This window comes from Neolamprologus multifasciatus, chromosome 12, assembly GCF_963576455.1.
Source record: "Neolamprologus multifasciatus chromosome 12, fNeoMul1.2, whole genome shotgun sequence".
Taxonomy (NCBI): Eukaryota; Metazoa; Chordata; class Actinopteri; order Cichliformes; family Cichlidae; genus Neolamprologus; species Neolamprologus multifasciatus.
The window spans coordinates 21,497,532-21,525,095 of NC_140450.1; the positions used below are offsets into that span (position 1 = coordinate 21,497,532).

Sequence of the window (27,564 nt, forward strand, 5' to 3'; positions counted from 1 at the left end):
GTGTTCATCAGGCACTTATTATTTTTATTATTACAGCGGATCCACAACAGTTTAGAATCTCTGTCTCACCTCTTCTTGCAGTAGCAATGATCATTTCAGTATTTCATTTCAGTTTTGCTCATTTTTGATACTGAGGTGAACATAGGTGAGGCTCACGAATTGTAGTGATGAGTGGAACTGAGTAAAAGTTACACAGGTCATACTAAGTGATATGTCAGTGAGGCACATGCATATATCTAAAAGCTGAACTCCAACATGGTGTAACATGAAAAGATAAGTGAGGTTGATTCAGGTGCCTGGCAAGTTTTACAAGCTAAGTAAATGACTGAGCCAGGTAGAAGTTGGAAACAAAAGAAAAGATGGAGTGTTTTCAGCAAATGCACTTGTTGTTTGTCTGAGAAAAAGTGAGAATAGTAGAGCCAGAGCTCGGCACGTGTTCTGTGAATCTGGATGTCTTTTCTTTGGGCTTCAAGCTGAGGTCACTACTCAACTATGCGCCTTCACAACAACCTTGAGATATCTTTCCCCTGGGCTTCAGTGTGAACACAAATGTGTGCATGAATCTAAATATCCATGCACGTGTTTCGTTCGGTTCTAAATCACATTGTCACTTTTGCAAAGGCTTAAAACAAGCGATTTTCCATATTGACCTGCTATTTTCTCTTTACTTTGTTTCACTAGGAATAAGATTCAGACTTCTTCATCGGTTCAACATTACCTTACTTAACTGAAATACAGCACTGTGCAAAAATCATGTACCACAGCTTATTTCTTTTAATTTTGCAATGCAGCAATTTAATAAAACACGTCTATGCATACATGAAAATATGGTATATATGAAGAAAAACAGAATTGATACAATTCTAACAAGCTTGAAAGTCAATGTTTGATATGACCACTTTTATTTTTCACTTGAACTCTGAGCTCTCGTGTAGTTTCTTTGAGAAGTGTTTGGGAATAGTTCTCCAGGCTGATGTTAATGAAGAATAGCTTCCTCAAAAATCCCCAAGAATGGCTTCTTGACACACGTCCTTCCAGTGAGACCATTTCACTGACCATACTTCAGTGAACAGCAGATGATTGAACTGAAGGGTTAGATGCAAGATGTCTACTGTGGAAACTGTTCATCTGCTGTACATATATATATTTATTAGGGCTGCTACTTCTTCTGTTGTCCTCATTTACCAAGATAGCCCAAATTTCTGGCTAATAGGTCTTTGTGAATCACCCTGTTAGTGCAAAAATGCAATCTTATTTCTCTGAAGCTGAGGTGTCTTTGTGTCAAGTTGCTACTAACAAAATGCCCAAAGATACAATTTCACAGTGGTTGTTTGCCAAGTTGTCTGCTATCTGGACACAGAACTGGTTCATCCCTTGAGTCAGGTGTCTTTTCTCTCTTTGGATGATGAATAGATCATCAAAACAAACATTTTGGGACCAAAATCTAAAGAATCAATAGTGGCTTATGACTTTTGGACAGTGCTGTATGTCAAGCCTAAACAAATGACAGGGCTTTGCAGGACTATATAGAGACCATACATTTGTGTTTAAAATTGATTTCCATGACTGCTTGCCGAAATAAAATAGCTCTTAAGTTCATTGACAGTGTGAGAATGATATGGGTTTCATGAAATTCGCTTTGAGAGGCCCTGATTTGAAGATGTGTTTAGGAATTTGGGAGGGGGTGGGAGTTTTGTCTAAGAAGCAGACCTTGGGGAGAACTAGACATATAAATATAAATGAAACATACTCTGAGGAGGGCAAAATAAGGAATGTGCCATCACTCAATCATTGTAAGTAAATTAAGTACATTTGATAGTAAAGGTTTTCTGCATTAAAAAAAATAAAATCGTAATATAATGTAAGTGAGATAATAATGTAAGTGTGTCATTGAATATTTAAAAGCTTAAAAGCCCCAACACCCACATTTGATTTACAATAGAACATAAAAACATATCAAATGTTTCCACTGACGCATTTTACTTTTTTGTGAAACATATTAGCAGCAACATGTCTCAAAGAAGTTGACAAGCGGTCAACAAAAGACTGAAAAAGTGAAGTCACTTGGCTGCAAACTTTAGACACAGTTTGCATATGCATATGCATTATAAAAGTGAAGATTTTAACCTTTGGTCCACTAGCAGTTGAGGTGAAGACCCAAGTCAATCAGTTTGTGCTCTTCTCCGCTGCACAACAAGGCATTGTGCTTTAAATACATCTCATCTTATCTGCTGCAAGAGAAGCCAAGGAAATGAGAGCCAGATGTGGTGATGTCAGCACACGTCTGTGACTCTAAAGTAGTGCTCAGTGATGCTGTGGTGCAAAAGCAGGGGCAAAGTTTGTGGGAAATATGAACACAGCCCACAGCTGACACGGCATAAAGGTCTGTAATCAGTGTTCAGAGTGATGCTGGTGACCGTGGAGGTTGAGGTTGCTGCTACAAAAAGCTCATAAGTTCCTTCGTTTTATAAGAAGATGAAAGGAGAACTGATACACGTCATTGGCTGTTAAAATTTGTTGGTAGACAGCTTGACTGGTGAGTTTTAAAAGGCTGTGATTGTGACTTGCACGCACTCACGCAGGCACAGATCAGGATTGCAAATGGACGTGGAAATTTCGCTCCCTGCAATCACCGCGTCCTCTTGTCACGAAAGTTAAAGATCATCACCCACATCGCTAAACGCGTTTCTGTGGCAGCCTCAAGTTTCTGTGGCTTACTGTGATCCCTAACCAGACGTTATTAAAAACCTCAGCTCGCATCATCTTGATCTTGACGATGCTTGTTCAGGGGTCCGCTTAATGACAACTGCTGATTCAGTCTTTCTTTCATTGAACACTTTAAAGACACAAAAAGACTTAAGATAATGATTGGATGTTGGACAGAATTTAGGATATTTATTGGACTAAATTTAGCTGTTTTATCATAGAGGCCTTGATTCAGAAAGAGCTGGGATCAGCCGACACATGGAAGATTGTGCCAGAAACTCCAGACAGCAGCCACATCTTTTTTTCTTGACTATAAAGTTTACGGCTCGTTCGAGACACAAAACAATTTTATTGCTTTTCGGTTGACTTCTTTTTAACACATACCTGTTTCTTTTCGAGGTATTGTGTCTTCTTCTCCTGTGCATTTATTTCTTTCCACTAGGTGGCACATGTGCACCAAACTGACGTTCAAACAAAGCCAAAAATAATATAGAAAAGGTGAGAGAACGATTTAAGGTTTGTTTTGTTTTGCTTTTTCAAATTTAATAATGCAAAATTCCTAGAATTTATTCTAGTGGTCATATATCTATATTATAGCGCATTGGTTTTTAAAATACAGGCAGGAAAGTTCTGAACACTTGGAAACAGAATACTGGAACTCTGCTTCCTCAAAATAAAGCTTTACAATGGGAACATCACATCACAGAAAAGTGGATAACCGTGTTACTCCAGCCCCAGCACTATTTATGTATTTAATAATACACTGGGCATCAGATTAGTTAATACTATGAGCACTATGACGTATTCCTCCTTGAAACCGATGATTGTAATAATAATAAAAAAAATGGTAATCAAAAAATAATCAATTTAAAAAACTTTAATTTAAAATGGTCATCAGTTTGTTTTCGAATGATATGGATTTTTTTTTTTATCACTCATTCTCATTTGAGGACAACTCTCACTGTTTAAATAAAGGCTTCAGTTATAGTGGTACCAGCCAGTTTATTTTTACCTTGTTGGTTCGGAGCTGAACCTCCATTTGCGGCATATATTCAAAAAGTGTTGGAAACACGCAAACGGTTTGTGTGCAGCTTGTCGCGCTGTGTGTCTGCTAGCTGAAGGTCGAGCTGCTGTCCTGAATGTCATTGCAGAAATTGAAACTCACACCAGGCAACATTTTAATAAAATGCTATTGTCCAGTTTTAGTGAGCAGGTGCAAACTGTAGCAGCTCTTAGCTGAAAGGATTGGCACTGGGTGTGGGCTTCTGCTGCCATAGCCCATCATATGTTTTGTGGTCAGAGATGCTCTTCAGTGTAACTTGGTTATAATTAGTGGTAATTTAAAAAATTACACTTTCCTTCCTATCAGTTCAAAGCAGCCTGTCCATTGTCCTCTGACTTCTGACATAAAGAGTTATGGGTGACAAATTTATTTTTACCTAGAGAACTGCCACTAACTGGACATTTTCTCTTTCCGGGACAATTCTCTGAAGATATGGTTTTTGGGAAAATCCCAATACACTATCTCTCTGTCAGTCTTGTTATTACAGACTCTTAATAGAAAAGAAATCCTCTTTATGTTGGAAATCCACCGAGGAGCTTTATCATGAGAACAAACAAACTAAAAAAAGAAAGACCCACAATGACGTCGATTCCAGGAAACAGCAAAAGATTAATAGTTTTAATAAAATTCATGTCAAACATTAAAATACTGAAATGGCAAAAAAGAAAAAAAAAACTTTTCTCTACATTTCTTTTTGAATTTATTTTTTTATACAAATCACAGTGGTTCAAAAATATTACAAAATTTTCATTTCAAAACATTTTTTGCAAAAGCAGCAAAACATTCTGATTGTTGTAAAAAAAATTTGAAAGCCCTTAATAGTTTGTGAGTGTGGTGTGCTCTTTCTTTTGACTTTTATTGTAAGAAACACAATAACGTACGCAGTACATGTTATTAAGTCGTTTGAGTCGATGGAAACAAAAGTGCATAACAATACTATACAGTATATATGATCCACAAGTTACAGTATAGACCAGGGGGTTAATCACACCATGTCTCTCTATATGAACACCTCTCTTTTCTTATACATGAATCTAATGAAGAGATACAGTGTGATGAGTAGTTAGAAGATGACAGGTTATGTCCAGCTGGGACGTGTATTAAATTTACAACACTTTATTGTACTTTGGAGAGTACCTACTTTCATTAAAGCATAATGCAGAATAATATAGATGTCACAGCTAATATCTGCCTTCAATCCAATCAATCATTCACAGATGCAGTTCCCCAAATAAAAGGATACTGAAATAGTGGAAGCAATAGAGTGCACTACAGAATTTGTCTTAAAGACAAAGATTAAGTAGAGAAATGGAAAATTAAATGATATTTCGATTTGGATCAATAAAAACTGGTGTGTATATATATGGACAGCATACTCATCAGACACGTAATAGTCAGCTACATAATACAATGTGCAGGCACCTGAAAAGGAAACGTTACTCTAAATTGCTGGTTTGCTGGGTTTCTTGGTTTATTTATGCCATCCGCTGTGTAGCTTTTGATGACGTCACTTAGAGAACTTGAAAAGCTCTGTATGTAATCACTGGAAGAATTGACTCCAATAGACAGTAACTACTTTTTGCCTGAATAATAACATTAAAGAAACATAGGCCACTCCACATAAGCTCTAGGATGCTGTATATCAACCTACATTTATTTCTGCGTTCACATGTGTGTTACTTCTTGGCTTAACTGACTTTAATTTGTGCCCGGGAGGCTGTAAGTGCTGTGCCGTCAGCCTGAACAGAGCTAAAAGAGTGAAAATTCACTAAAGGCACAGGAGGAAAGAGACACCAGACACCAAAAACAACAACAACAACAACAACAACAACAACAACAACAACAACAAAACCCTAATCCCCCCCCCCCCCCAAAAGTCACCAGGTGTTACATTAAAATAGGGAGATCAGGTCTGCAAGGAGGGAAGAACTGCTCCATCTCAAATAACAGAAGAAAATGTGACAGTAAATACACTGTGATCAAGATAGATAGAGAGATCACGACAATACAAAGGAACTCTACCGCCAGTGTGACAACACATAACTTTTGCCTGTAGGAGTCAGTGTTGGGCAAATGTTGAGCTAAATAAAATGAACAAAGCTTAGAGTTTTGGCTCTCCATCACTCCCTCTCTGAAAATCAGAGTTTCTCAACTGCCTCTGGCCTGATACTCCCTTTCTTGATGCCCTGTCACCCCAAATTAGCTTTCAAATATAATTACTGTTATCAATATTAGTGTTTTTTTATGATTTCTATTTTATTCATTTCCCACAACCCTGTCAACCTTCAGGGTTGTGATCCCCAGAGTGACAACAACAAAAATTAAGAAACTGCTGTATATGTAACATATATCTAACTGCTGAAACATGCATCATGCCTTATACAATTCCTCTGTCATTACATGCAAACTAAATCCAAACATTATTCTTGGCTTTCAGCCGTTTAGCATCATATTCTTACACTGGATTAGAAATCCTTGATTTCAACTGCTCTCTTTCTTTTTTTTAAGATTAAAGAAAAAAAATGACAGAAACAAGCTTCATTACGTTTAGTAACTACAGTAACAGCACACATGGAGAGCTGTAACACTGCACCACAGGAACAGATCCTCTGCATTATTTTATCACGCTAACCTGTGTAGTGTATCATTTAGAGCTGGATGCTACCTTCAGCTGTGCAGAGCTAATTTAGCCAAAAGGGCATGTGCATAAAGCCACATAGCGAGGAAAAGAGCTACTGTGGAGTTCAATGCGTACAAGACCTTAAAGAAGCTGAAGAAGTTGTGTCGTCCATCTCGTCACCGAGATGTGGAGGATTTGAAAGACTTGAGTGGAAAAGTCATGCTACAATCTTCAGGTTTACAAACAATCTTACACAAGGATCAATCCATGCTAAGTGCAGAAAAAAGAGGTATAGTATAGACACACGAAAAAGTGCATTCCAACTCAAATGTCATTGTAATGACAAGGGTAGGCCAGAAATTAACTTCACTCCAAAAGTGGTTGAGCCCTCCCAGCGCACAGGCCAGCCAGCGCTAATTAATAAAAAGCTTTGCTTTCTCAAAAACAGTGGTTTGGAAGTTATAATGCAATTGGTGTTGTTGCTACCACTCAGTCATCTGGTCAGTGGAAAAAAACTTAACCATGACGTGAGTCCCGATTCAGAGAAAACACCTTACTCTAAGGCCAGCATATTGTACTATACTAAAAAAAACATTTAAAAGGCCATTTGTCTGCATGAAGTAAACAGAAGGCCAAAGGATTTTGCACAGGCAATCGTCTTAAAAATCCTTCAATAAGAATAATAGCTGAAGATGCATGAAGGATCACCACAGAAAATTTTACAGTTACGATCATGGCCATTGTCTACAGTGTCCTTCATGTCGCTGACTGCAGAACCAGTCTGCAGCTTTAAACTAAGAAGCTGCTAAAATCCCACTTTAGTTTCCAGTTTTGTCCATCTATAAGGCACCTGGACCAAGATAGGCTTAATGGGGACATACTAATCATTAACACCATTAAGACAAAAAGATTCTATGAGAAACTTAAAAGAGATCTTGTAAGTTAATCAAAAACACTCTTTCCTCTTCTTCAGGTATCTTTTCTAAATTCTCAAAGCCATGCATTGGGATATTTTTAACTATCTATGAATTTATTCAGGATATGCGTAATCCTGACTGAAATATGCTCACTTTCACTCTTTCTGGAGATGAAACAGCTCAGTTTGCACTTGAGTCTCATGAGACTCATGACAATGACTTTGCATGGTAGAACAGACCAGATGTCTCACACAATCTATTTATCTAGTGCCTGGGTAAAGCTGAGGGGCGCAAACCCACAAATAGAACAACGTGCTAATAGAAATTCATCAACACATCTTTTTTCTTTTTTCTCTCCACAATCAGTACGAAAGCCTGACAAAATTAGCACCCTCAACAGGAAAATCAGATTTGCTCTCATACGTAGCAATATACTGAAAAGTTTCTTGAAACAACAATCACGCCTCCCAATTCAATCTTGATTAACGAAGCAACGTAGATCACGTTGTTTTTAAATCAGAAAGCAGCAAAAAAAAAAAAGGTTTGTAAATGCTGTGGGTTAAATCAGACAAACCACATAATCTAAATATCAATGACCTATTATGACCTCTTACAGACTGTTAGTAAAGGAAAAAGAAACAATAAGGGTTAAAATGCTCCTATGTCAAAATTTAAAACCCCTCCTTAAATTTCTCCATTCTCTTTGCAGGTAAACACAAACAAATACACAGATTCTTGAGTGTGTTCTTCCGAACACTGTCTTTCTGTGTCTTCAGCACCATTTTCAAATTGAGCAACAGAAACGGAAGGCAATGTTCAGAAGTGACGGTTTTTCTCCTGACACCACAGATTAGAAACACCACCCATCCAAAGGATTCAAATATTTTTCTGCCTTCTTCTTCTCCTACAATCACTTTCGCTTCTCTCTTACATCCCTTCTACCGGAAAAATAAAAATAAAAAAGAAAGAAAGGCAGGAAGGAGGCAGAAATAAATTGAAGAAGAAGAATCACAGCTTTGGTATTAATAAATCAGGTGATATATAGTTGTTATTTTGTTATAAATGCACTAATAACACTGCAGGTGCTGAAGTTTTTTTGTTTTTTTTTTAACACTGCAAGGATTGAAGTTATACTGGCAATCTTATCAAACGAAAGTATAGTGCAGAAGACACAGGCCTAAAATCCATTAGTGTGAAAGATAGTGTCAGGGCCCTGAGCAGTGCTGCCCCTAGTGGTGTAGGGGTATAAAGGCAGGCTGGCTGAGGTGCTTCAGTGTAACATAGTGGTCGTGGACGTTACAAGCGCAGTTGTTTAATACTGAATCCATCATTCCTCCATGGTGGAGGTATCAAGTAAGGCTGGCCCTCTTTGCCCCTATCATTGCTGTGGTCATTTGAGGGTTTCGAGCTTTTTGTTTAGTTTTTGTTGTTTTTTCGTGGCTCGGTGTGCGCAGCAAAGGATTGGGAAGTGCACGGGTGGGTGATAAACACCAAGAACCACCATTTCGGGATCACCGAAGGCTATGATCAATCCTCTTGACAGGAGCATTTTAACGTACTAATTGTTTTAGAGTTCCCCCTTGCCAGCAAACCTCGGCTCTAGATTTACAATCACATCTCGCGTGGTTGTGACGGCAATCATCAGCTTCCTGGAAGTAGTATGCGCCATTTCACCTGATAAAAGTTTCCTAGAAGGCGCCAAACATAAAAAAAAACAACAAAAAAAAAAAACAATGTTGGAATAATAATTACATTGTCAGTGTCAATTCCTGGGAATACAGTGCTGGTTTTTTTAAGGGGGTGGAAAATGGGCATAGGTCTGTGTGTGCACGCTAACAGTCTGTATAGAAGTGAAGGCAGAGGTAAGCTCCCCCAAGAGAAGCCGCAGTGGTCAATGTGTTATAGTCATTAAGGTCAATGTGAAGGATGGAGACTGAGAGAAATAGAGAGCCCTTGCTCCCAGTCCAATCACTCACGCGGCTTAGACACTGTGAGTGCTGGTGGAGGGACCGAGCTCTTCTGGAGGGACAAAAGGGGCTGCACTGCAACCTCAGGCCATTATCAAACAGGGCGTTTGGGAAGCACTCAACTTGGAAGCATCACTCAATCACAATATACCGCACACATACAATCACACCTCCATGCACATACCCATGAGTTGAATCCACACGTGTCACACAGGATAGCAAAATGCATTTGTGTGGTCACCCACACTTATAAAGAGGCACATACATTCCCCCAAACATGCTGACATCCAGGCATATTAGCTCTGAGGGTCATTTATCCACTAATAGAGGGGTTCGGGGTAATTCTCCTCTATATGTGTGGAGGTGGATGGGGAGGTGTAACTTTCCAGGTTGGGGCGCTTTAAGAGACATGTGGAGAGGAGGATGGATGCCTCCAGAAACACCAGCCCCTTTTGGTGTGTTGCTTGCGCAAGATCTCTTCTTCACGTTCACGTTCCTTCTGGGAGCGCAGGTAGCGATCCTCTTCCTTCAGGAACCACACGGGTGGCCAGCGCTGCTTCTCAAAGTGCCTCTGGTTTTCTGCAGAGAGCAGAGCAAAAAAAAGGCATGAAAGGAAAAGTCACTGCAGAAAAAAAGCAACATGAAAACTCTCTGTGTCATTTCAAGATGTGTGCTGATGGAATTAAAGAGTGGACGAGATCACCTTTTCTGAATAAACGGACAGTGTTTCATTTAATTGGTTCATTTATTCAGTACGGAAATAACACAAAACTTTGGTTTGGCATTCAAATCCTTTTAAAAAGAAATTATTTTAATTGTGATATAACTGACTGAAAATGTTTTTTTTTTTCATCAAAAAAACAGTAGGTATGCAGCCTCAGCGCTTATCCAGACAAAAAAATATTTCAGCCCTCCCACTCCAACCAAATGTTTGTGATGATCAAGTCACACTGTGTTGCAGTCCATTAGCAGTGTGTTTAACCCAGAAAATGTACATTCTTGCAGCACTGCAAAGCAAAATAAGGTCCCTACTTTTTTCACTGAGAGAAAAGCTACGTGTCTAAAAGGGATTTGAGGGAGGCAGTTTATTCTTTACCTGGAGACATGGCCTTCATATCTTTGGGAAACTTGCGGCAGATGCTGTTATAATTAGTACAGATGTGATGGAGACACCAAGCTGATAGCTGCTTTGCGTTGTGGAACTGCAAAAAGAGAAGCGGAGAAGAAATGAGGAGTTACAGAGCTGAAAAAAATAGCATCACTATAAAAATATGGATTCCTCCTTTAGCGAAAATGAAAGTAATTCAGCATCATTAATGAATTATAAATAATTTGTTATTTAAAGGACAGACCTGTGCAAGTTCAAGGTAAGCCAACACCTGCCCATCAATGTCAATTCCTTTCACTGCCAGTCGGAGAAGCTCATCCACAGCGTGCTGCTCTGAAAATGCATAAAAATGGAAACAATCACGTCAGTATTTCCCATTTGCATGCAGCACTTGCACATGGATATCTTTTCTCCCAGTCCTAAATTCTTAGTCTTTAAGATGCAAACAGACATTGGCTATACGTAAAAATGTTACAGAGTCACTGATAAAAGGAGCAAAGTGCAAGTGATAAAACACTATCGAACGCACGTTCTGCCACATGAAGTGAGAACATGATATTTAAATGAGAGGACGTTCCTTCCTGTGCTCTCAATATGACAGAAAGGATCCCTACCGGTGAGGGCGACGAGACGTGGCAAACAGAGACGGTTGGCCAGGACGATTAGTTCCATGGGCTCCAGACCAGGACAAGGCGTCAGGAGGCCACAGTACAGGAACTCCAGCACCCCTCGCATACAGGCTGTACTGGTGTTAGGGATGGAGACCTGGAAATTTATCATATAAAGGGTAAACATATCAAAAACAAGACACGAGATATAAAAAATGCATTGCAGACATTCATTTTCATTAGATATATGCTCACATGAGTAATCCTTATGTCAAAAAACACTGCATATTTGTATGTGTCTTCTGCACTTACATTTTTTGTGTTACGACAAAAAAACATGTTGGCAAATTCTGACATGTGGATTGTAATGTTTAGTAAAGGGTAAGGTTTCAGTAATACCAATGAAAGCAGCGCTGTAGGTATCTGGGAGTAAAGGGCAGAGGACATACTGTTCGAATTCCCTTTGATCTTGGCTCAGATGAGGGCTCTATCTGGCTCGTGATGTAAGCAATAGGGCTAAATCCAGATAAACCCCACATACATGCAACCGTGCAATGTGGTGCACAGGGACAACACAAACCTAGCCTCAATGTGCAGACTAAGACACTGACACAGATGAGACAGACTGTGGCAGCGTTCGTCAAAGAGATATACTATGTAGTTCATCTCATTTAGCCACACTCTGTTCTAATGATAAAATAATCTATGACATTTTATCTACTAACTGTTATCAACAAGTTAAGCTAATAATGAGAAAAAATAGCACTCCAGATTCTCACACCTAAAAAGCAGCCTAAAAAACAAGATACTTTAGGCTAATGTTTATAGTTGGGATATGGAGTCTTTTTCTTAAGCTAATTCTTAAGTAAAATGTTCAGCCATATTGGCACTGACGCTGCCATAACATCACTTAGACCTGACCATGCTCCTTCTCCACCACTTTTGGGTGGTAAACAAACACATAAAAGCAAAACATCTTAATTATTGCAAGGCTATAACCAAATCCACAAACTAGATGACCGTCTAAGCCTGGGAAGGACATGAGGAAGGATTATGAGAGTGATAACCTGACCTCTTCAGGAGCACTCTGCCTCAGTGTACCCACTGAGGCACTCACCACCCTTCACTCCTATAGCCAATTAGGAGAATGTCAGCTTAGTGTGACCTGTCGTTATGATAAAAAAAGACACAACGTAGAGCTATGGGTGGCCTCCCAGCTGGATCAGGAAGAATTAATAGATGGACAAAGTCACAGGTTCCGAAAATGTATGAGTACGATCTGTCGGCTCTACTCTTGCCATCATAACTGTTCATTTGTAAGTTTAGTGAAATTTGCAATTACTTGCAAAGCTGCAATGACTAAAAATAAAAGTGCAAATGAGACATTCAGGCATAATTTCAACCCTACTCTTCCTGTTATATACAAAAAGGTAGTCAAGAAAAAACAGCGTGCAGCATAACCATCACCATAAATGTGACAGAAAAGGGTTAAAAGGGAGAATTTTTTTTCTCACAGTTAAAAAAAAAGGTGGAAAATGCTGGCATTTTCTCTTTTTAAATGAGTATGACAGAGCTGCAGAGGCTCTCACACTTGATAGACTAGTCTTTTCTCAATATGTAATACTCCACCAGGATACACACTCCCAGGGTGAACACAAAACCACAGACACACACCTAGTAAGTAATCCATGGGTGTACCATGACACAATCAGCGGTCTATCCACAGACACAGCAAACCACAAGAGGTGTCTTTTGACTTGTGCCTTTTGAACAGTACACAACAGAGAAAATTACACCCAGATCACCTTTAAATTCACAAAGAAAAGAAAATCCTTAATGTATGAAATCATTGTACCAATGTTATACTAAAACCAACGCCACAAAAAGTGATGCAGATTTTAAGCACATTTTTTTGTGAGACTCAACTTAATGCTGCTCTGCACAAGTCAAGAATAGCTGTGCAATCGCAGTGCAGCATGAACACCGAAATGTGTGAGCACAAAAATACAGAGAGGGAAGTGTGCCATGGGCATAAAAATAGAGAAACACATCTCTAATCACACGATGCTCTCCCACTTAGCGTTAGGGATTATTAATTTATATATATTTCACAAATATATAAAATACTTACTTCAAACTAATGTGATGGTAACATGATAAGGCTGTTTATTATGTATTGCCTGCATAAAATGTATCTAGTTGATGCTAATAAATGTACATTGTACATTACCTAAGTTTGAAATCAAAAGTAGCTTTTGGATAACGATAATGTATTATCACCAGATTAATCAGATTCTTTCTTGTCATATTCAGATTTTTAAATTAATTTTTAGAAAAATATCACATCGTGTTAATACGTATGTCAAATGTGCACAATATTCAGGACGATGTGACTAAAGCTAGATCATCTGCTGTTTCAGGGTTGAGCAGTTGTATTGTGTCATGCATTAAAGTTCTGCTTCTATTTAAAGACCAGTGTTTGGGGTTTTTAATAGTGTGGTTTAGCATTCACTTCATATGCGCAGCTCACAGGAAGTAAGACACATTAGAGCATGGTAACTTATGGTCATGTAGCAAATTTGAAAGAAGCAACTTTAAAAGTCAGCAAGCAAAGCAGGAAGTGCAGCATCCTGGTGAGATAAACAACAGCTTACAAATTAGGAGTAAAAAAAAACATGTATTTAGGATAAAGCAAATCAGCAAGCAAATAAAATAAAACAAAACAAAACAGCAGTTCATAAACAAAATTGCTGACAGCATCATTGTCCGGTCAGTCTTTGAATCTTTGTGTCCAGACCACCTGTCCTCTACGTGCTGCCAGCCTCATGCCATTAACATGAACTGTTTAGTGTAACCATAGACACCAGCAGCCCACCACCAGCAGCAAACACTGCGTCCCCTCACTGATCCCGATGTCCTGTTTTTACTAGTGACAACAATAGCTGCAATGGTTGTTTTTGCACACAGACTCATGTGGTGTGTTCCAGAAAGAAATCCCATCCATCGGCATGTGCAAACAACAAAAAAAGCAATGCTTTTCTCGACCACAGCTTTATTTTTACCAATTGCTTCAGTTCCAGAAAACTTCCAGAACTTCCAGGGGACTGGGTAACCTAAACCTGCTGACCTTGAGAGTAACCATACCCAGTGGGATCTAGTTCAGCAACACTGTCCGAGGAGTATCAACTCAATGACAGCCTTTAACTTCCTCTCTGGTTATGTCAGACACATCCTGGACCCAGTAACCTCCTGAAGCTAAACCTCGGGTGATTGCATAAGAAGTCTGACTAAATTTTACTACCCAGAAAAATTTTATGAGAATTTCCCTGGGGCTCACATAACCAGAGAGGAAGTTAAAGGCTGACATTGAGTTGATAGAAGATGAGAAGAGTTAGTGCAAAATGTGAGCCTTCAACCTATTGACACAACACTGATACGCTGTGGTTTGCGTCAAACCACAAAAAACAGGAAGTCAGACTCAAAAAGTTCACGTCTGTGTCTTTGTATGACTGCATATTTGTTTTTATGTATATAGACATAAATAGCCCACTCTAATATAATCAGTGCAAATCATTACATTTTATGGCAAATAATAATGCTTGTATATGAGTTAGGATAAGCCAAGCAGTACTCATGTGCAGGAAATTTGTGTATACAGAGGTGCGGACGTGTGAATTAGTATGTAGGTCAATTCTCATGAGCCGTACAGAGTTTCAACCACATCTACAAGTAAGTAAAAGGTTTGTGGGGCAATCTGATAGCATGGCTAAGATAGCATAATAAAGCTGGTTTTCAAAAGTTTTTAAATAATAAAAGAAAGAGAAATATCTAATATAGCTCAAGTGTTCTTTGCATCTCTTTTCTAGAGAGCTTATCCTATTAAAGGTTGTTGGAGCCTATCATACCTGCTACAAATGGGCTTTGGTACACACGTAAATACCCTGTTATTATAAACATAAATTATTTAATATTAGTCATGCTATTAGCCATAAACTGGCATTTACAACATTTCTAATCAAATTCATCTAAAAGGTTTTGGAACATTTCAAAGTGGCCTTAAAAAAGTGTCTTGCTAGTTGTGAGTTACTACTGGGAATTTAGCAGGATTTAGGACACGGACACTCGATCCCTTCTCAAAACTTAAAGGTAACTCCATCCTCGACTTTTTCCCACTTTGTCTGAGCTCACCTCCTCAATGTAACTTTCCATGAAAGAGCCACGGAACATGGCCGCCATCCAGTCGCAGCTGGAGATAAGCAGGGGCTTGTGGCCTGGGAGACAACCATCATCCAGTCGGAACACCACATCTAAAACCGGGGCGGAAAAGAGCGTTCATCTCGTGGTATGCCACAGAAGCCCAAGCTACAGAGGGGGAAAGACGGACAAGGTAGACGCCCAGACACACACAAACACACACGCAGACAGACAGGAGGCCAGACAGACACACACAAAGACACAGGTAGACAGACAGAGAGATAAATTGACAGGGGGACAGAACAGCTTTTGACATAGAGTAAGGGAAGGAGAGTAGATGCAAGGATCACAGAGAAACATCATGTGCAAACAAGAGCTTTGATAGAGGAAATGTTTAAGTGACATGAAAATACACTAGCTTCTCCACTGCGGTTCTTAACATGCAACATGTTAAACTACACCAGTCTTTAATTGAACATTTAATAAGTCATGGGACCATTTCTGCAATTTTTAGATTATTGAAAACTTAGATCCACTAATGTTAATAACGAACACAACACAAACAGTATAGAAAGTAATGAAATTGAGCAAGGGGTTTTTTTTGTCAGAAATGTCAGATGTTCACCATTAGCTGGAAACACTGTGGCAACATGCATACACAACAGCTCAGGAGGGAGGGATGACGACAACACAACACAAATACAGGATACACATAACACCGAACACAAGAGAATGTGAAGCAACAGTCAGTCATCAAAATGTTTTGACTGTGACTTTGAAAAACATATGAATGCATTTTGCATAGCAAGTACTACATGGAAAGGGAATGACCAAATGTAACACAGGGTGTACATTTTCGGAGAGTGAAAGAGAGTGCTGTTTCCTGTCTTCGTCACATGGTCTCCTCAACAACCTCTCGTAACCCTCATTCGCTTCTCTTCCCCACACAGACACACATATACCCAAGCACAGACAGACACAAAAACACATACTGATGCATATATGGAAAGCATATACAGTACAAAAAGACCAGTGTTACTGAAAGCATCAAGCCAGTGAGCGGATGGCATTGTGGTTTACCAGCAAATGTCCCCTTATTCAGACACTCCTTGATGCGGTTGGCTCTGCGGACGTGGAAGGCCTTGGTGATCTCCTGGTTCATGAAGCTTTCTCTGTTCAAAACATTGGCCACCATCATTCGCAGGTCAAACACCTCAAGTAGCTCCGCGATGGTGGCGACCTGCATCAGATCTCCTCGACCCTCATCCAAACTGCCGGTGTATAGGTACTGAAGCACGGCCTAGAACAAAAACCAAACAGAGAGGTCAAATATACAAAGCTTTGGAAAGATGAAATCTTTGTTTGTTTGTTTGCTTCTTTTGACATACTAAGGCTTTAGACCAAAATAATGGTGCAGAATATCTCACATATTCCGATCAATAAAATTATTTTCTCGGTAACAGTGTTTTAACTTCATCACCTTGAATGGCTCCTCCTGTATAAGTGCATCCATGGCTACCACAGTCATGAGTCGTGGGTGTCCAGTCACGGGATCATCTATGTGCTCCAAACAAACACTCAAGAAACCCCTTCCCCATCCTGAAAGTGCTCGCCCGGTCCCTAGTGCTCCCAGGGAGTACTGGGCTCGAGAAGGAAGTGCATTATCACTCTGGGAAGTCCTCAAAGAGCCCTGCTGGCGCAGCTGGGGTTGATTCAGGCCTCTCACTCCTCCGTCAACCCCATCTTTATCAATATCTAGGCTCTTAGTACGTCCAGCTTGCTCCTTGGCTCCTCTCCGGCTCTGCTCATCTTCCTCCCCGCTCTCCGATTTTTCCTTGCTCTCCTGTTCCTCCCCCCATGGCCCGGTACACGATCCACCGAGATCAAGGGTGAAGAGGTCATAGAACTTGGAGCAGGATGTAGCCAGATAGACTTTGTGTGCAAAAACTCGAGTAGTGCCACCTTGCAGAAGGAAAAGAACATCCGCACACAGTGGCTGACAGAAAAGGGAGTCGGGGCCCTCGCCGTCTGTTAGAGGCGGGTCTGGGATGCCCACTATGGGGCGTGGTGGCCGAGGAGGCAGGAATGGCGCCTGGAGGAGGGGCCTCTGGACCTTCTTCAGGTGCGACTTCCAGAACTGCAGATGTCGACGGGAGATAAGGGCAGCACGGATTGCATTGTCAAAAACATCTTTGACACCGAACTGGGCAACGATGCTGGTCTCATAGTAAGGAATACCAAGTTCTTTTGCCACCTCGTGGCCTCTCTCTGGAGGAAGGATATCTGTAGGTTTAATGGGTCTGTGAGTGAGAAAGACATAACAATCATAATGATGACAGCAGTCAGATAAAAAGAACTGCAAGCAATATAATTAGGTGCACAAAACAATGCTATAAGAAAGCTGTATTCATCTCAGCGCTAGTTTTAAGAACAGCTTACATGATGTCACTGATGACATCAGTGCAAGCCAATCTTTTTCAAAAGAGCAGAAAATTGACCGTTTTAGCCATTTTAACTTTTCTTCACAACACAAAGCAAAAACGCATTAAAATTTCCTCATTTATGGTGATTTAGTTCCTGCTGCTGATTAACCAGGCATGCACATCACATGCACATCTCACTGAAGCCACAGGGTCAAGGTTCCCTCTAAACCCGTCTGTTAATGCCTAATGTAAAATGCAACTCACTTGGCTAGCGGTCGGCGCGCACGGTTAACAGCATCCAGGTCGGCGTAGCGCAGATCCAGCTGGCAACCAACCAGGATGATGGGCGTCCGGGGACAGAAGTGCTTGATCTCCGGGAACCACATGGTGCGGACGTGGCGCAGGGAATTGGGATTAGCCAGAGAGAAGCAAAGCACCACTACATCAGACCTAAAAGGGTGGAGAGAGCAGGGGTGAAAAGAATATCAGTGATCTCTCAAAAGGCAGAAAGAGAGGAGGGCTGATTTGTTAAGTCATGAGCAGAAGATGCCAGTCATCAGAAGACACGTGGTCTTTGATGGCATCAAGGGGACAGAGATAAAAAAAAAAGGGAAATGAAAAGGATCGGTGCTGATTCAACGGACGTCTTGTCAAGTTTATGCTTAAAACATACATGTGTGGATGAAGCTTTTTTGAGCTGCTTCAAGGCACTGCAGGAACATGGACGGTGCCAGTGAGAAAGCTGGGGTCAGAAGACGTGTGTGCGCGGGTGGGTCTGTGTGTCTGTGATTCTGGGCCTCTGGGCTGGTGATTTGTCTGGCCTGCCCCTCTCTCTCTCTCCCTCTCTCCCGCTCTCTCTTACGTAAATCTCCATAAGCCCTTCAAGGCTACATGGACAACAAAGAGAAAGCTAAGAATAGATCAGAATACACACACACACACACACATGCATACATGGAATTTCATTTTCTCATTTTCTGATGTGTTTGAGCAGGCAGACGGCAGCACTTACAGCTGTTCTCCAGAGTTGAAATTTCTGTGACATGTTGGTGCAAGCATTTCTCTTTCGAGGTAATGTTTGACTGAGCTTCGTGCCAGCGGGATGGATCATTTAGTGCCTGTGCAATGCTGACGAGGCAAAAATGCTCAATTGCTAAATGATCTGCTCCTCACAACAGCGCAACAACACAGGACTTCTGATCCCAGCAGCACAAGACTACTAAAGACTTATGTAATTTGTGCACTAGATTAAGCATCGCTGATAACTTGAAGATAATTAAATATACATATGTTCCAGTTTTTGTCAGGCACACATTGTTCATCAGACAGTGGGAGAAAAGCCCATTAATGAACCTGAGAGGATCATTAAATGCCACTTAAACGTGTCTATTTCCTTTGGCAAAATACCTTTGCTCCAGAAAATATGACCCACTTTAATGAGCACACAAAGGCAGCACTGTAAGAAATCAAAAATATACTCTGACTACTTGACTAAAACGTGAAAATCTTTTAACAGGAAGCATCCTTGAAGAAGAGGGACAAACAGCTTGATTTGCAAGTAACACACAAAGGCAGCTAACCTGACGTCCCCTCTTCTTTAAAGGAAATGAAACCGAACTGCACTAAACCAACTGTGACATTTTCGGCAGTGCAGACATGGGTTCCATAGTCCTCTTTACTTTCACTACATAATCTCTGAAAAGCTTCTACTGGCAAGGATGTAATATACAATACTGAAGTATTACATCACTGTCTCTCTCTCTCTCTCTCTCATACACACACACAGGAACTCCCATTTGCACTTTGCACAAGGATCATTGCCACGGCTTAGGCTATTTGAGGTCATGTTATGTGTACATGCATCGGATCTCGTGGTTTGTTTGTATGTTTTTCCATTTAAGATCTAGGTCTTGCTGCGTGGTCAACTTTACTAAAGCAAGTGTCACCATATAAATGCAAACTGCAAAGTCGTTGATAAGAAGTTGTAGTGTCTTCGTTAATGCTGTTGCTGGACTGACAGGCAATCCTATTAACACTACAAACATAATGTAGATTATGTAACTAATCTAGAATATAAAAATTGTCAGTGCATAATGGCTTATGATACATTCAAATATAAATGCATAAAAATGTGTTTTCTTTTTGGACACGTGATATATGGACCAACAGGTCATCCTTTATATGGAGTATATTTTTCTCCTATCTGCATTTTGTGAAGACCTGCCCCAGTCTGCCTCTAAATATACAAACAAAGTGGATTTGTATCACACTGGCAAATCATGCTGGAAATGCTTCAATCTCTAACTTTTTGTTTTTTTAAATTTCTGAATCTCTGCTGAATGAAAAACTTTTTAACTTGACCTATTTTCACTCTGTGTTTATTTTCCCAAACTGAGTGTTCCTCTTCTAACAAGCCATGTGACAATCTGGGTATCATTTGACAATGTGACGTTTTGAGTTTTGATATCAACAAAAGGTTGGGTTAGGAGGTACCAAAGTGTCAAGGGCACCACGGAGCCTTATGATGTAAATTCAGTTAAGGTAATGAGAGAGGGGGGGGGGGGGGGGGGTGAATCAGAGGAGCCTGAGGACAGGATGGAGAATAAAGTGCGGCTCAGATGAATGGAATGGAGGGAAGGAGGATGAGTGGGAGGGGAGCCAGTGACACCGGGCACGGAAAAAACAGCTGAGCTGGCGTTGTGTTTTTATCAGCTGACTGCAGGCTGACAAAGCATACAGGGCATGCAGACAGACACATGCACACACGCACGCACACACCAAAACATATACAAATAGAGGCATATCAATGTGCACATGTACAGACACTTTGGCCTAATTTGTATCATAGCAGCAAAACAAGAACAAAATGAACAAATGAACTACATGCTACTTGACAATAAACACACATGTAACCTCTCACTCAAACACACCTGACACAGGGACAAGGTGACCTGATACACAAAGTGCATACACCAGCCTAATCAGTGTGATCCCAGTGTTTTTTTAATTAAATTACACTAAATTGCAAAACAGATCTAAAACAAATTCATATTTTCTGGCTTTTTCTTATTTAATGGTTCAGGTTTTAAAGCGTAAACCATCTGAATCTGGCCTGAGACATTCTAAAATAAGACAACTCGCCAAAGAATATCTTAAGGAAACTTTATTTTAACAAAACGAAGGCTAATGACCGCAGTGACTCGGCACTTCTGTTTAACTTACCTTACGTATGACTGAGGGAGGGATCTGGGTTTGTTTGCTTTTCTTAAGGATCTTGTTTAAGGATCCACCCATTGTTGGTAAAACATACAGCAGAGTGCAATATAGAGCACAGTAGCCTTTTTAAGCATGGTTAAAATGTATCCTTTCTTTTTTTTTTATTGTTCAGTTTGATGTCGCTGGCCAACTTTTGCTCGGTGTGAATCGAATTTCTATCTGCTGAATTTTGCTTTGGCAATAAGTGCTTTTGCATTTCATGCCAATGAAGCAGCTTTGATAGAGGCACGGGGAATAAGAGGATATAGCGATGATCCAATCACGTCTGAGGGAGGAGGGATGTAACAGCTTGAGAGCAGAGTTCAACTAAAAAAGCATGGCAGCTGGATTACACGAAAAGCAACTTTTGGGTGAGGGAAAGTTACACTGACATGTTTCTGTGGGTGTAAGATTGGTTGCATTCTGCTGAAGAAGCCAACAATGAATTTGGTGATATGTTAGCCCACGTAAATTGTGTTAATGCCTTACAAACTACACAGCCAACACAAAGCAATTTCTTGGCAGCGCCAATTAAAATGGGAAACTAGAACAACACGCTTTAAGATAGTTAACCTTGTGGTCAGCCAACAAATGGTGTTACTGGGTCAGTAACGAAGTTGGGGAAAGCAGATAGCTTCAAACTGTGTTTGTGTGTATGTGTGTGCGTGTGTGTGGGGTTTTTTTTTTCACTGAGTGTATCTGCTCACCTGCCATAGGCAAAACGTCTGTCTTTGTGATGATCTCCGAATGTGTCCCATAACCTCAGGGACACACTGACTTCATCCACTACATCACGAGATCTCTCTAACACCTGCAACACAGACAAATCAGGTCAAAAGCTCTTAACTTTATTCTGAGATGTTTCGAAGGATTGTTTAAGCACTCTGCTAATTCAAAACTAAGCACAACAATGTCAAGTGGCCTGCACAACATTTTCAGTGTTGATAATGCATTACTTACTTTTTATACATATGTGTAACTACTATAGCCTGTGTTTCGGGCCTCTGTACAATGCCCAGAACTGTACCCAAATCTGTCTATGCAGCTCTTTCTGAACTGTGTTTGACTCTGTGTGCATGTACCCACCTCCTGGCATACACGGTACTGGTCGATGGCCCAGACGGTTGGCACGTGGGTGGCAAGCAGCTGATACTGTGTGAGGGTGGCATTGCAGGCCCGGGCACAGATTAGCCTGGTCTTGCCTACTGCATTATCCCCTACCACCACACATTTAATGGTTTCCACATTGGGCCGCTCATAGTCTGTGTCTATATCCATGGAGAGGGCCCTGGAAAACACGAGAGAAGAGAGAATCAAAATGAGAAGTGGTTAATTCAACAGTCATAAAAAACAAAAATAAAACAGCATTTGATAAAGAACCACAGGAAGAATGACACTGCATTTTGACACTGACAACAACAGGCATCAGGCAAAGTAGCCGCTAACTGTCGCCCAGCCTAGGGGAGCTTTGTTAAGGATCTAAGCCCCCATAGCTGTGCTGCCCAGTGTATTCAGGCTTCTGCCAAACCCCTCAACAGAACACATGGTTCACAGGCTGAGCAAAAGAAGGACCACAGAGCTATTTCTGTAACAGCACAGAGAGAGAAACAGAGAGAAGGGGGAGGAGGTGGATGGACAGAGGAAGGAGAACGAGACTTCCCTGGAGTTTACTGTTCTTTTCTCCCCCTTTCTGCACCTCTTTTGAATCACTCAGAGCATTTTCATTTTAGAGGAAACCTAATGCGAGATGATGAAAGCATTTTTGGTCTTTCATGCATCATCATTCGTCTTCTCTTGGCATCAAAGATATTCAGTATAAATTAGATAAAAGGGTTAAAGAAAAAAACAACCACAACGTGGCAGCCATGTATGGCCACCTGTCACCTCTGTACTTAACCTTGGTGCAAAACGGAAGTACTGCACAGGTCAGCTGACTTCTTCTTTTAAAACCAAACATGAAAAGCTGAAAAGCTTACCAAAATCCCCTTTCCATAAACTGCTTACAAACATTTCTGACATGTCAACACACATGTTAATACCCATTTTAAAACTTTCCTGGAGAAATCTGTGCTATTACAAAACCGACACCACTGCCACCCCACACCACAGACTCAGTTCAGTCTGTAGCCAGCTAATCAGTCCATTCGGGGTTGCGACTTATTCAAAACCCAAACCAAGGCCCCCTTAAATAGAGCATCTGAAACATTTATAAAGGCTCTGGTTTGTTATTCCAATGACGTGGATGCCAGTGCAACACTTCAGTCCAGCAGTGACAGACACCAGCAGCTAAAAATGGCATCTATTCATCAGACACATGAGCCACGTGTGTGCCCTGCTATTCGACCATGAACTGCTCTCAGTGTAGCCATACACCTTCACTTCATCTATATCACCGTTGCTTTATTTCCCTCGAGACCTAAGACATCGATTTTCTTTGTCAACAACAACAAAAAAGGCTTGACGTTTTCCAATTTCCTGTCAGAAGGGGGTCCCATTTATGTCAGCCAGGAAGTACAGAACAGAGATTCTTTTGTTTACCTGAGCTGTCAAAGAAGCAGCTTCCTGAACGCTCCATGTGGATTTATGACTTTCAGAGTTAAAAATATCCTTTTCCCTTGCCACCTTAACTGTCACACCTTCAGACGCACGTACAACAGGGACAGAGGAGAGAGATAGAGAAAGCAATAAAAAGATAGCACAACCTGGCAGTTACCTAACAGCTTTGTGGCTAATGGTGATGGCAGGAGACTTCTTAGTGCTGTTTTTAGAAAACTAAACAAGGATAAAGGGCCAACTGTGAATCCTGACTTATTACAAGTGGTTGTGAGCGATATGTGCCAAAGGACATTTGAATTGAGTGTACCAAAAATGGCGGTGACAAACGGGGGATCCAGACGTGATGTACAGTACTGTTAAATCCTCTCTGTTTCCAATGAAACAGTGGATAGCCAGAAAAGAATGGCAAGATAGAAAAAGCCAGGGAGGGGATTATTAGTATTAGAGAGAACGAGAGGCACTGTCAGCCCAGCATTAGAACCAGAAATTAATGCTACAGGGATCAAAAGGATGGGACCGGCAATAACCAAGGCTTTTCGGGAGAACAAATCACAAATTTTCCTGCTGATGCTTTGATATGTGTGAATATGTGTGATTCCGTAAAAAAGGAAAGAAAGTTAAATACAAGGGAGATATCAGAGTACGGTGTTAAATCCTTTACTACTGGCCTGCAGGACTATGTAAGTCAGTGTGTGTGTGTGCATGAGAGAGTGCGTGCATGTGCATGCAAGCACTGATATAACCAGAAGGCAGCGTTGGTGGTGGCGTGGACAGTTTCTCAGGGGGATCAACAGTACCTGACTCCCAGATATCATCCTCCATCTGAGGATCTTCACCGAGGCCCCAAGCGAGTTCGGTCATGTGTTGGTTAACAAGTGTAACACAACTGTCTACTCATACACCACTGCGCTTGGCAGATACACACCTGCTCACAGGTTTATATTTAGACCTCCTAAGCGTTCCTAGACTCCAACAATTATTTTTAATTGCATGACTGGAGGATGAACGGAAGCCAAAGACTATGGAAGCAGGAGACTTGTGCAGCTCAGAGGAGCGGAAAGTGTAGCTGTAGAGCTCAGGTTTCATTTTTAGCCAGTGAACTATAGTGAACTGTACACAGATGTCTAGACTTCATCTGCTGGCCAGTGTGATTTTTCCATGTTAGCTAGCAAAGGTGTCTAAAAGGACAAAGACAGTTTGCAATGTAAAACAATGAGACAATGAGTCACTGTTTTATTTTTTCGCTACATGTGCATGTTTTTCTGACACTTTTAAGGACATATTGATATTGCGTAGGCATCAGCAGACTGATAGAAACACTGTGACAGGGACTCAAATGCCCACTCAACACACAAACATGACCCTTCTAGTTAATTCTGGAATGTCATGGATTTAGTCAGCGCGTGCATGTGTGCAAGCCTGCATGCATGCCCAAAGAGACAAGGAAACTCATGCATAATGTGTGTCTTTGTATAGCTTTTCTTTAAGGCCACACAGCCCTTAAAGAAGAAATGAAAGAAGATAAACACATCTTGTCATCTTCCTGTTTAGTTTATCTGTACACAAACTCACTGGCTCTTTTCCAAATCCTTCTATTTATCCTTCTGTCTGTGTGGGTTATTTGTTTTATTCCAGCTGTACCCTCTCTAGCATACTTTTGGACCAGCTGACAAACTCCCTCACTTTATTTCCACTCTGCATTTATTCCAGAGTATATAATGCTCCAGTTCACAGTTCTTCCATCCTTCAGTTCACTCATTGTCTTCTAGTAACCTTTCTCCATCTCCCTTGTCTCCTCCCACTTTTTCTCCCAACAGCACACTTTCCTCCACCTGTTTTTTTCAGCAGTGATCTATCATTCTATGACCTTTTTGGATGTAAGTCAAGGAGCAGTATTAATCAAATATACACCCCGCCCCCCCCCTCCCCAGTTTCTCTGTTATGTAACACCTATAGTGATCCACTGGCAGCAACCAGTTATCCCAAAACCTTAACACCCCACCCCCCATCTGCCTCTTCTTCCTTGGGGCTAGAATTCACCCTGATGCCAGCATTGAAGCCGGCTGCCACTGTGCTCTCTTCAACCACTCATGCAAAAAAAAAAAAGAAGTGAAAAAAGAGTGACCCCAAAAACCACCCATTTAATGCATGGGTCAACACTTGGCCACTCACACAGAGCTATGGGGCTTACACTATCACAGGCTTGGCTGCATACACAAAGTGCTCGTGTGTAATCGTCTGCAGAAACTATTCAAACATGTGCAACCATGTAAGCTTCCTTTTAATAACAGTTTTTTTTTGTCAAAAGTTTGCTCTATTGCAAGAAAAAAAAATGCTTACTCGTTCATTCTTGTGTATGCGTTTTAGGTTTGTGCACTTGTGCATCTGTGTGTGTGTGAGTTACATTTGTGTGTTTTGTGGGTGTTTGAGACACTGACAGCCACAGGCACAGCTGCCATAGACTGGTTACATAACCTGGTCTGTAGCCTCTGCTAGGCTCCCAGGATGGCTGACAGTAGACCTCAGACTCACTCACAAACTCGCAGAGTCATGCATACATACATGCATGCCTGCACGTACTGTCTTACCCTTTGCAGATGGTACTGGTATTAATGCACGACCCACGGCAGGCGATGCTATGTATGCATCTAGCCTAATGATTTAAAGGCTGTTTGGGAGCCAGCCGCACGCCAGCTTAGTTGAAAAAGCCTTTGCTCCTCTCTCTCTCTCTGCTGCAGTAAAGCTTTTTAAACACAGACAGGCCAACCCTTGTGTCTCTGAGTTCTCCTATTCATCCCTGCCAGTCTTCCTTCTACTCTTCTTCATCTATACTTCCCACCACTTCTTTCCTCTCTCATCTATCTTGCTGTCCTTCTTGCTCGTTTTCTTCCAATTTCTAGTTCACACCCTTGTACCTTTCAGTATCCACTCCATATACAGGACACTTTTACATACAGTCTCTCCAAGCATGTCTGTCATTCACGTCTCTCTCATCTCTCATGCTTCGTCACCCATTCTCACAATTTTCTTTTTAAGACTATTCTGATTGAACAAACAGGTAAGCTGGCGATTTAATTGTCATTTTCCACTGATCTTCAAAGTGCCATCTGATGACTTTTAATTGCATAAAGAATCCAAACACTACATACAAAATACACTTGTTATTAGCATAAATCTATTACCTTATCATTGCATACAACTGCATACTGCTTATCTTTAGCCAGCTCATTTGAGACTGATATTTCAAATAAATTGAAACATGATACGTTGTCTTTTTTGTACATGGTTTGTTTTTCTGGAAAAAAAACTCACAATGTGATTGTGATTTTTCTATGTACCTGAGACAAAGCAAGTACTGTAACTTTAAAACAAAGGACTTGGTGACCTAGATATTACTACAACTTTACTGATGTAGAGATGGATTAGGTTTGTCTGGGAGAAAATAGTCCAGGCCATTCCTGTGGGAATGCAACTGTGGTTTAAAGCATGATGTAAAGCAGGGGCTCTCAAACTTTTTTGTGGCTAGTGACCCAACCCCAGCTCTCATGAATCATATGCTTAGGACTCTTTGCCATCTTTGAATTCTAAAACTTTTCAACTTAATACTTATGGTGCGTGTCATTTGACGTGTCACAATCATATTAAGAGTTTCTATTGATCCAAAGATAATTAGGGTGGGAGGAAAGTAGTCCAGCAGTACTAATCTTGTTTAAAAATGCAACATACTTTATCTTTTCCGCACCAAAGCACTATGTTACATATAAAAGCAAACCATAAAGCATCTGAGCAATTCTAAGCACTATTTACCTCTGTATATCTCCCACTACAGCTTGTTACAGGGATCAGGACATTCAAGCCTGCCATATAATGCTGGCTCATTCTTCCATGTGGGTTTATCAGCGCTGCAGAATGTTATCTGAAAGCTGTTGACACAGTCGAATGTTTGGGCACAGTGCCTAATCAGGACAATAGGTTAAGCCATTTGAGTATACATAACGACAGCCTTGATCTTTGATTCATTACCTACAGTACTGCCATAAGATTTTAGAACAAAATTCTTAATGGCCTACAAAAACACATCTCATCGCCAGTGTGTTAAGGGCGGATGACTGGTAGGACGCTGGTAGAGAGACGCACAGAACAGAAG

At 40.8% G+C, this 27,564-nt stretch overlaps 1 protein-coding gene across 5 annotated transcripts in view; it reads right to left on the reverse strand.

Annotated features, from left to right (window-relative positions):
* Positions 1–4,373: 4,373 nt before the first annotated feature.
* rhobtb4 (Rho related BTB domain containing 4) overlaps positions 4,374–27,564 on the reverse strand; it is a 39,137-nt gene continuing 15,946 nt past the window's right edge. For all 5 annotated transcript variants that reach the window (XM_085178983.1, XM_085178980.1, XM_085178981.1 and 2 more), the window contains 10 exons: positions 21,948–22,149; positions 21,569–21,672; positions 17,871–18,056; positions 16,664–17,483; positions 16,264–16,483; positions 15,178–15,296; positions 10,996–11,146; positions 10,626–10,714; positions 10,370–10,475; positions 4,374–9,852 (listed from right to left, as the gene is read on the reverse strand). In XM_085178983.1, coding sequence (XP_085035109.1) covers positions 9,674–9,852; positions 10,370–10,475; positions 10,626–10,714; positions 10,996–11,146; positions 15,178–15,296; positions 16,264–16,483; positions 16,664–17,483; positions 17,871–18,056; positions 21,569–21,672; positions 21,948–22,139 — 2,166 coding nt within the window. In that variant the 5' untranslated portion in view covers positions 22,140–22,149 and the 3' untranslated portion in view covers positions 4,374–9,673. The remainder of the gene's footprint in view (positions 9,853–10,369; positions 10,476–10,625; positions 10,715–10,995; positions 11,147–15,177; positions 15,297–16,263; positions 16,484–16,663; positions 17,484–17,870; positions 18,057–21,568; positions 21,673–21,947; positions 22,150–27,564) is intronic.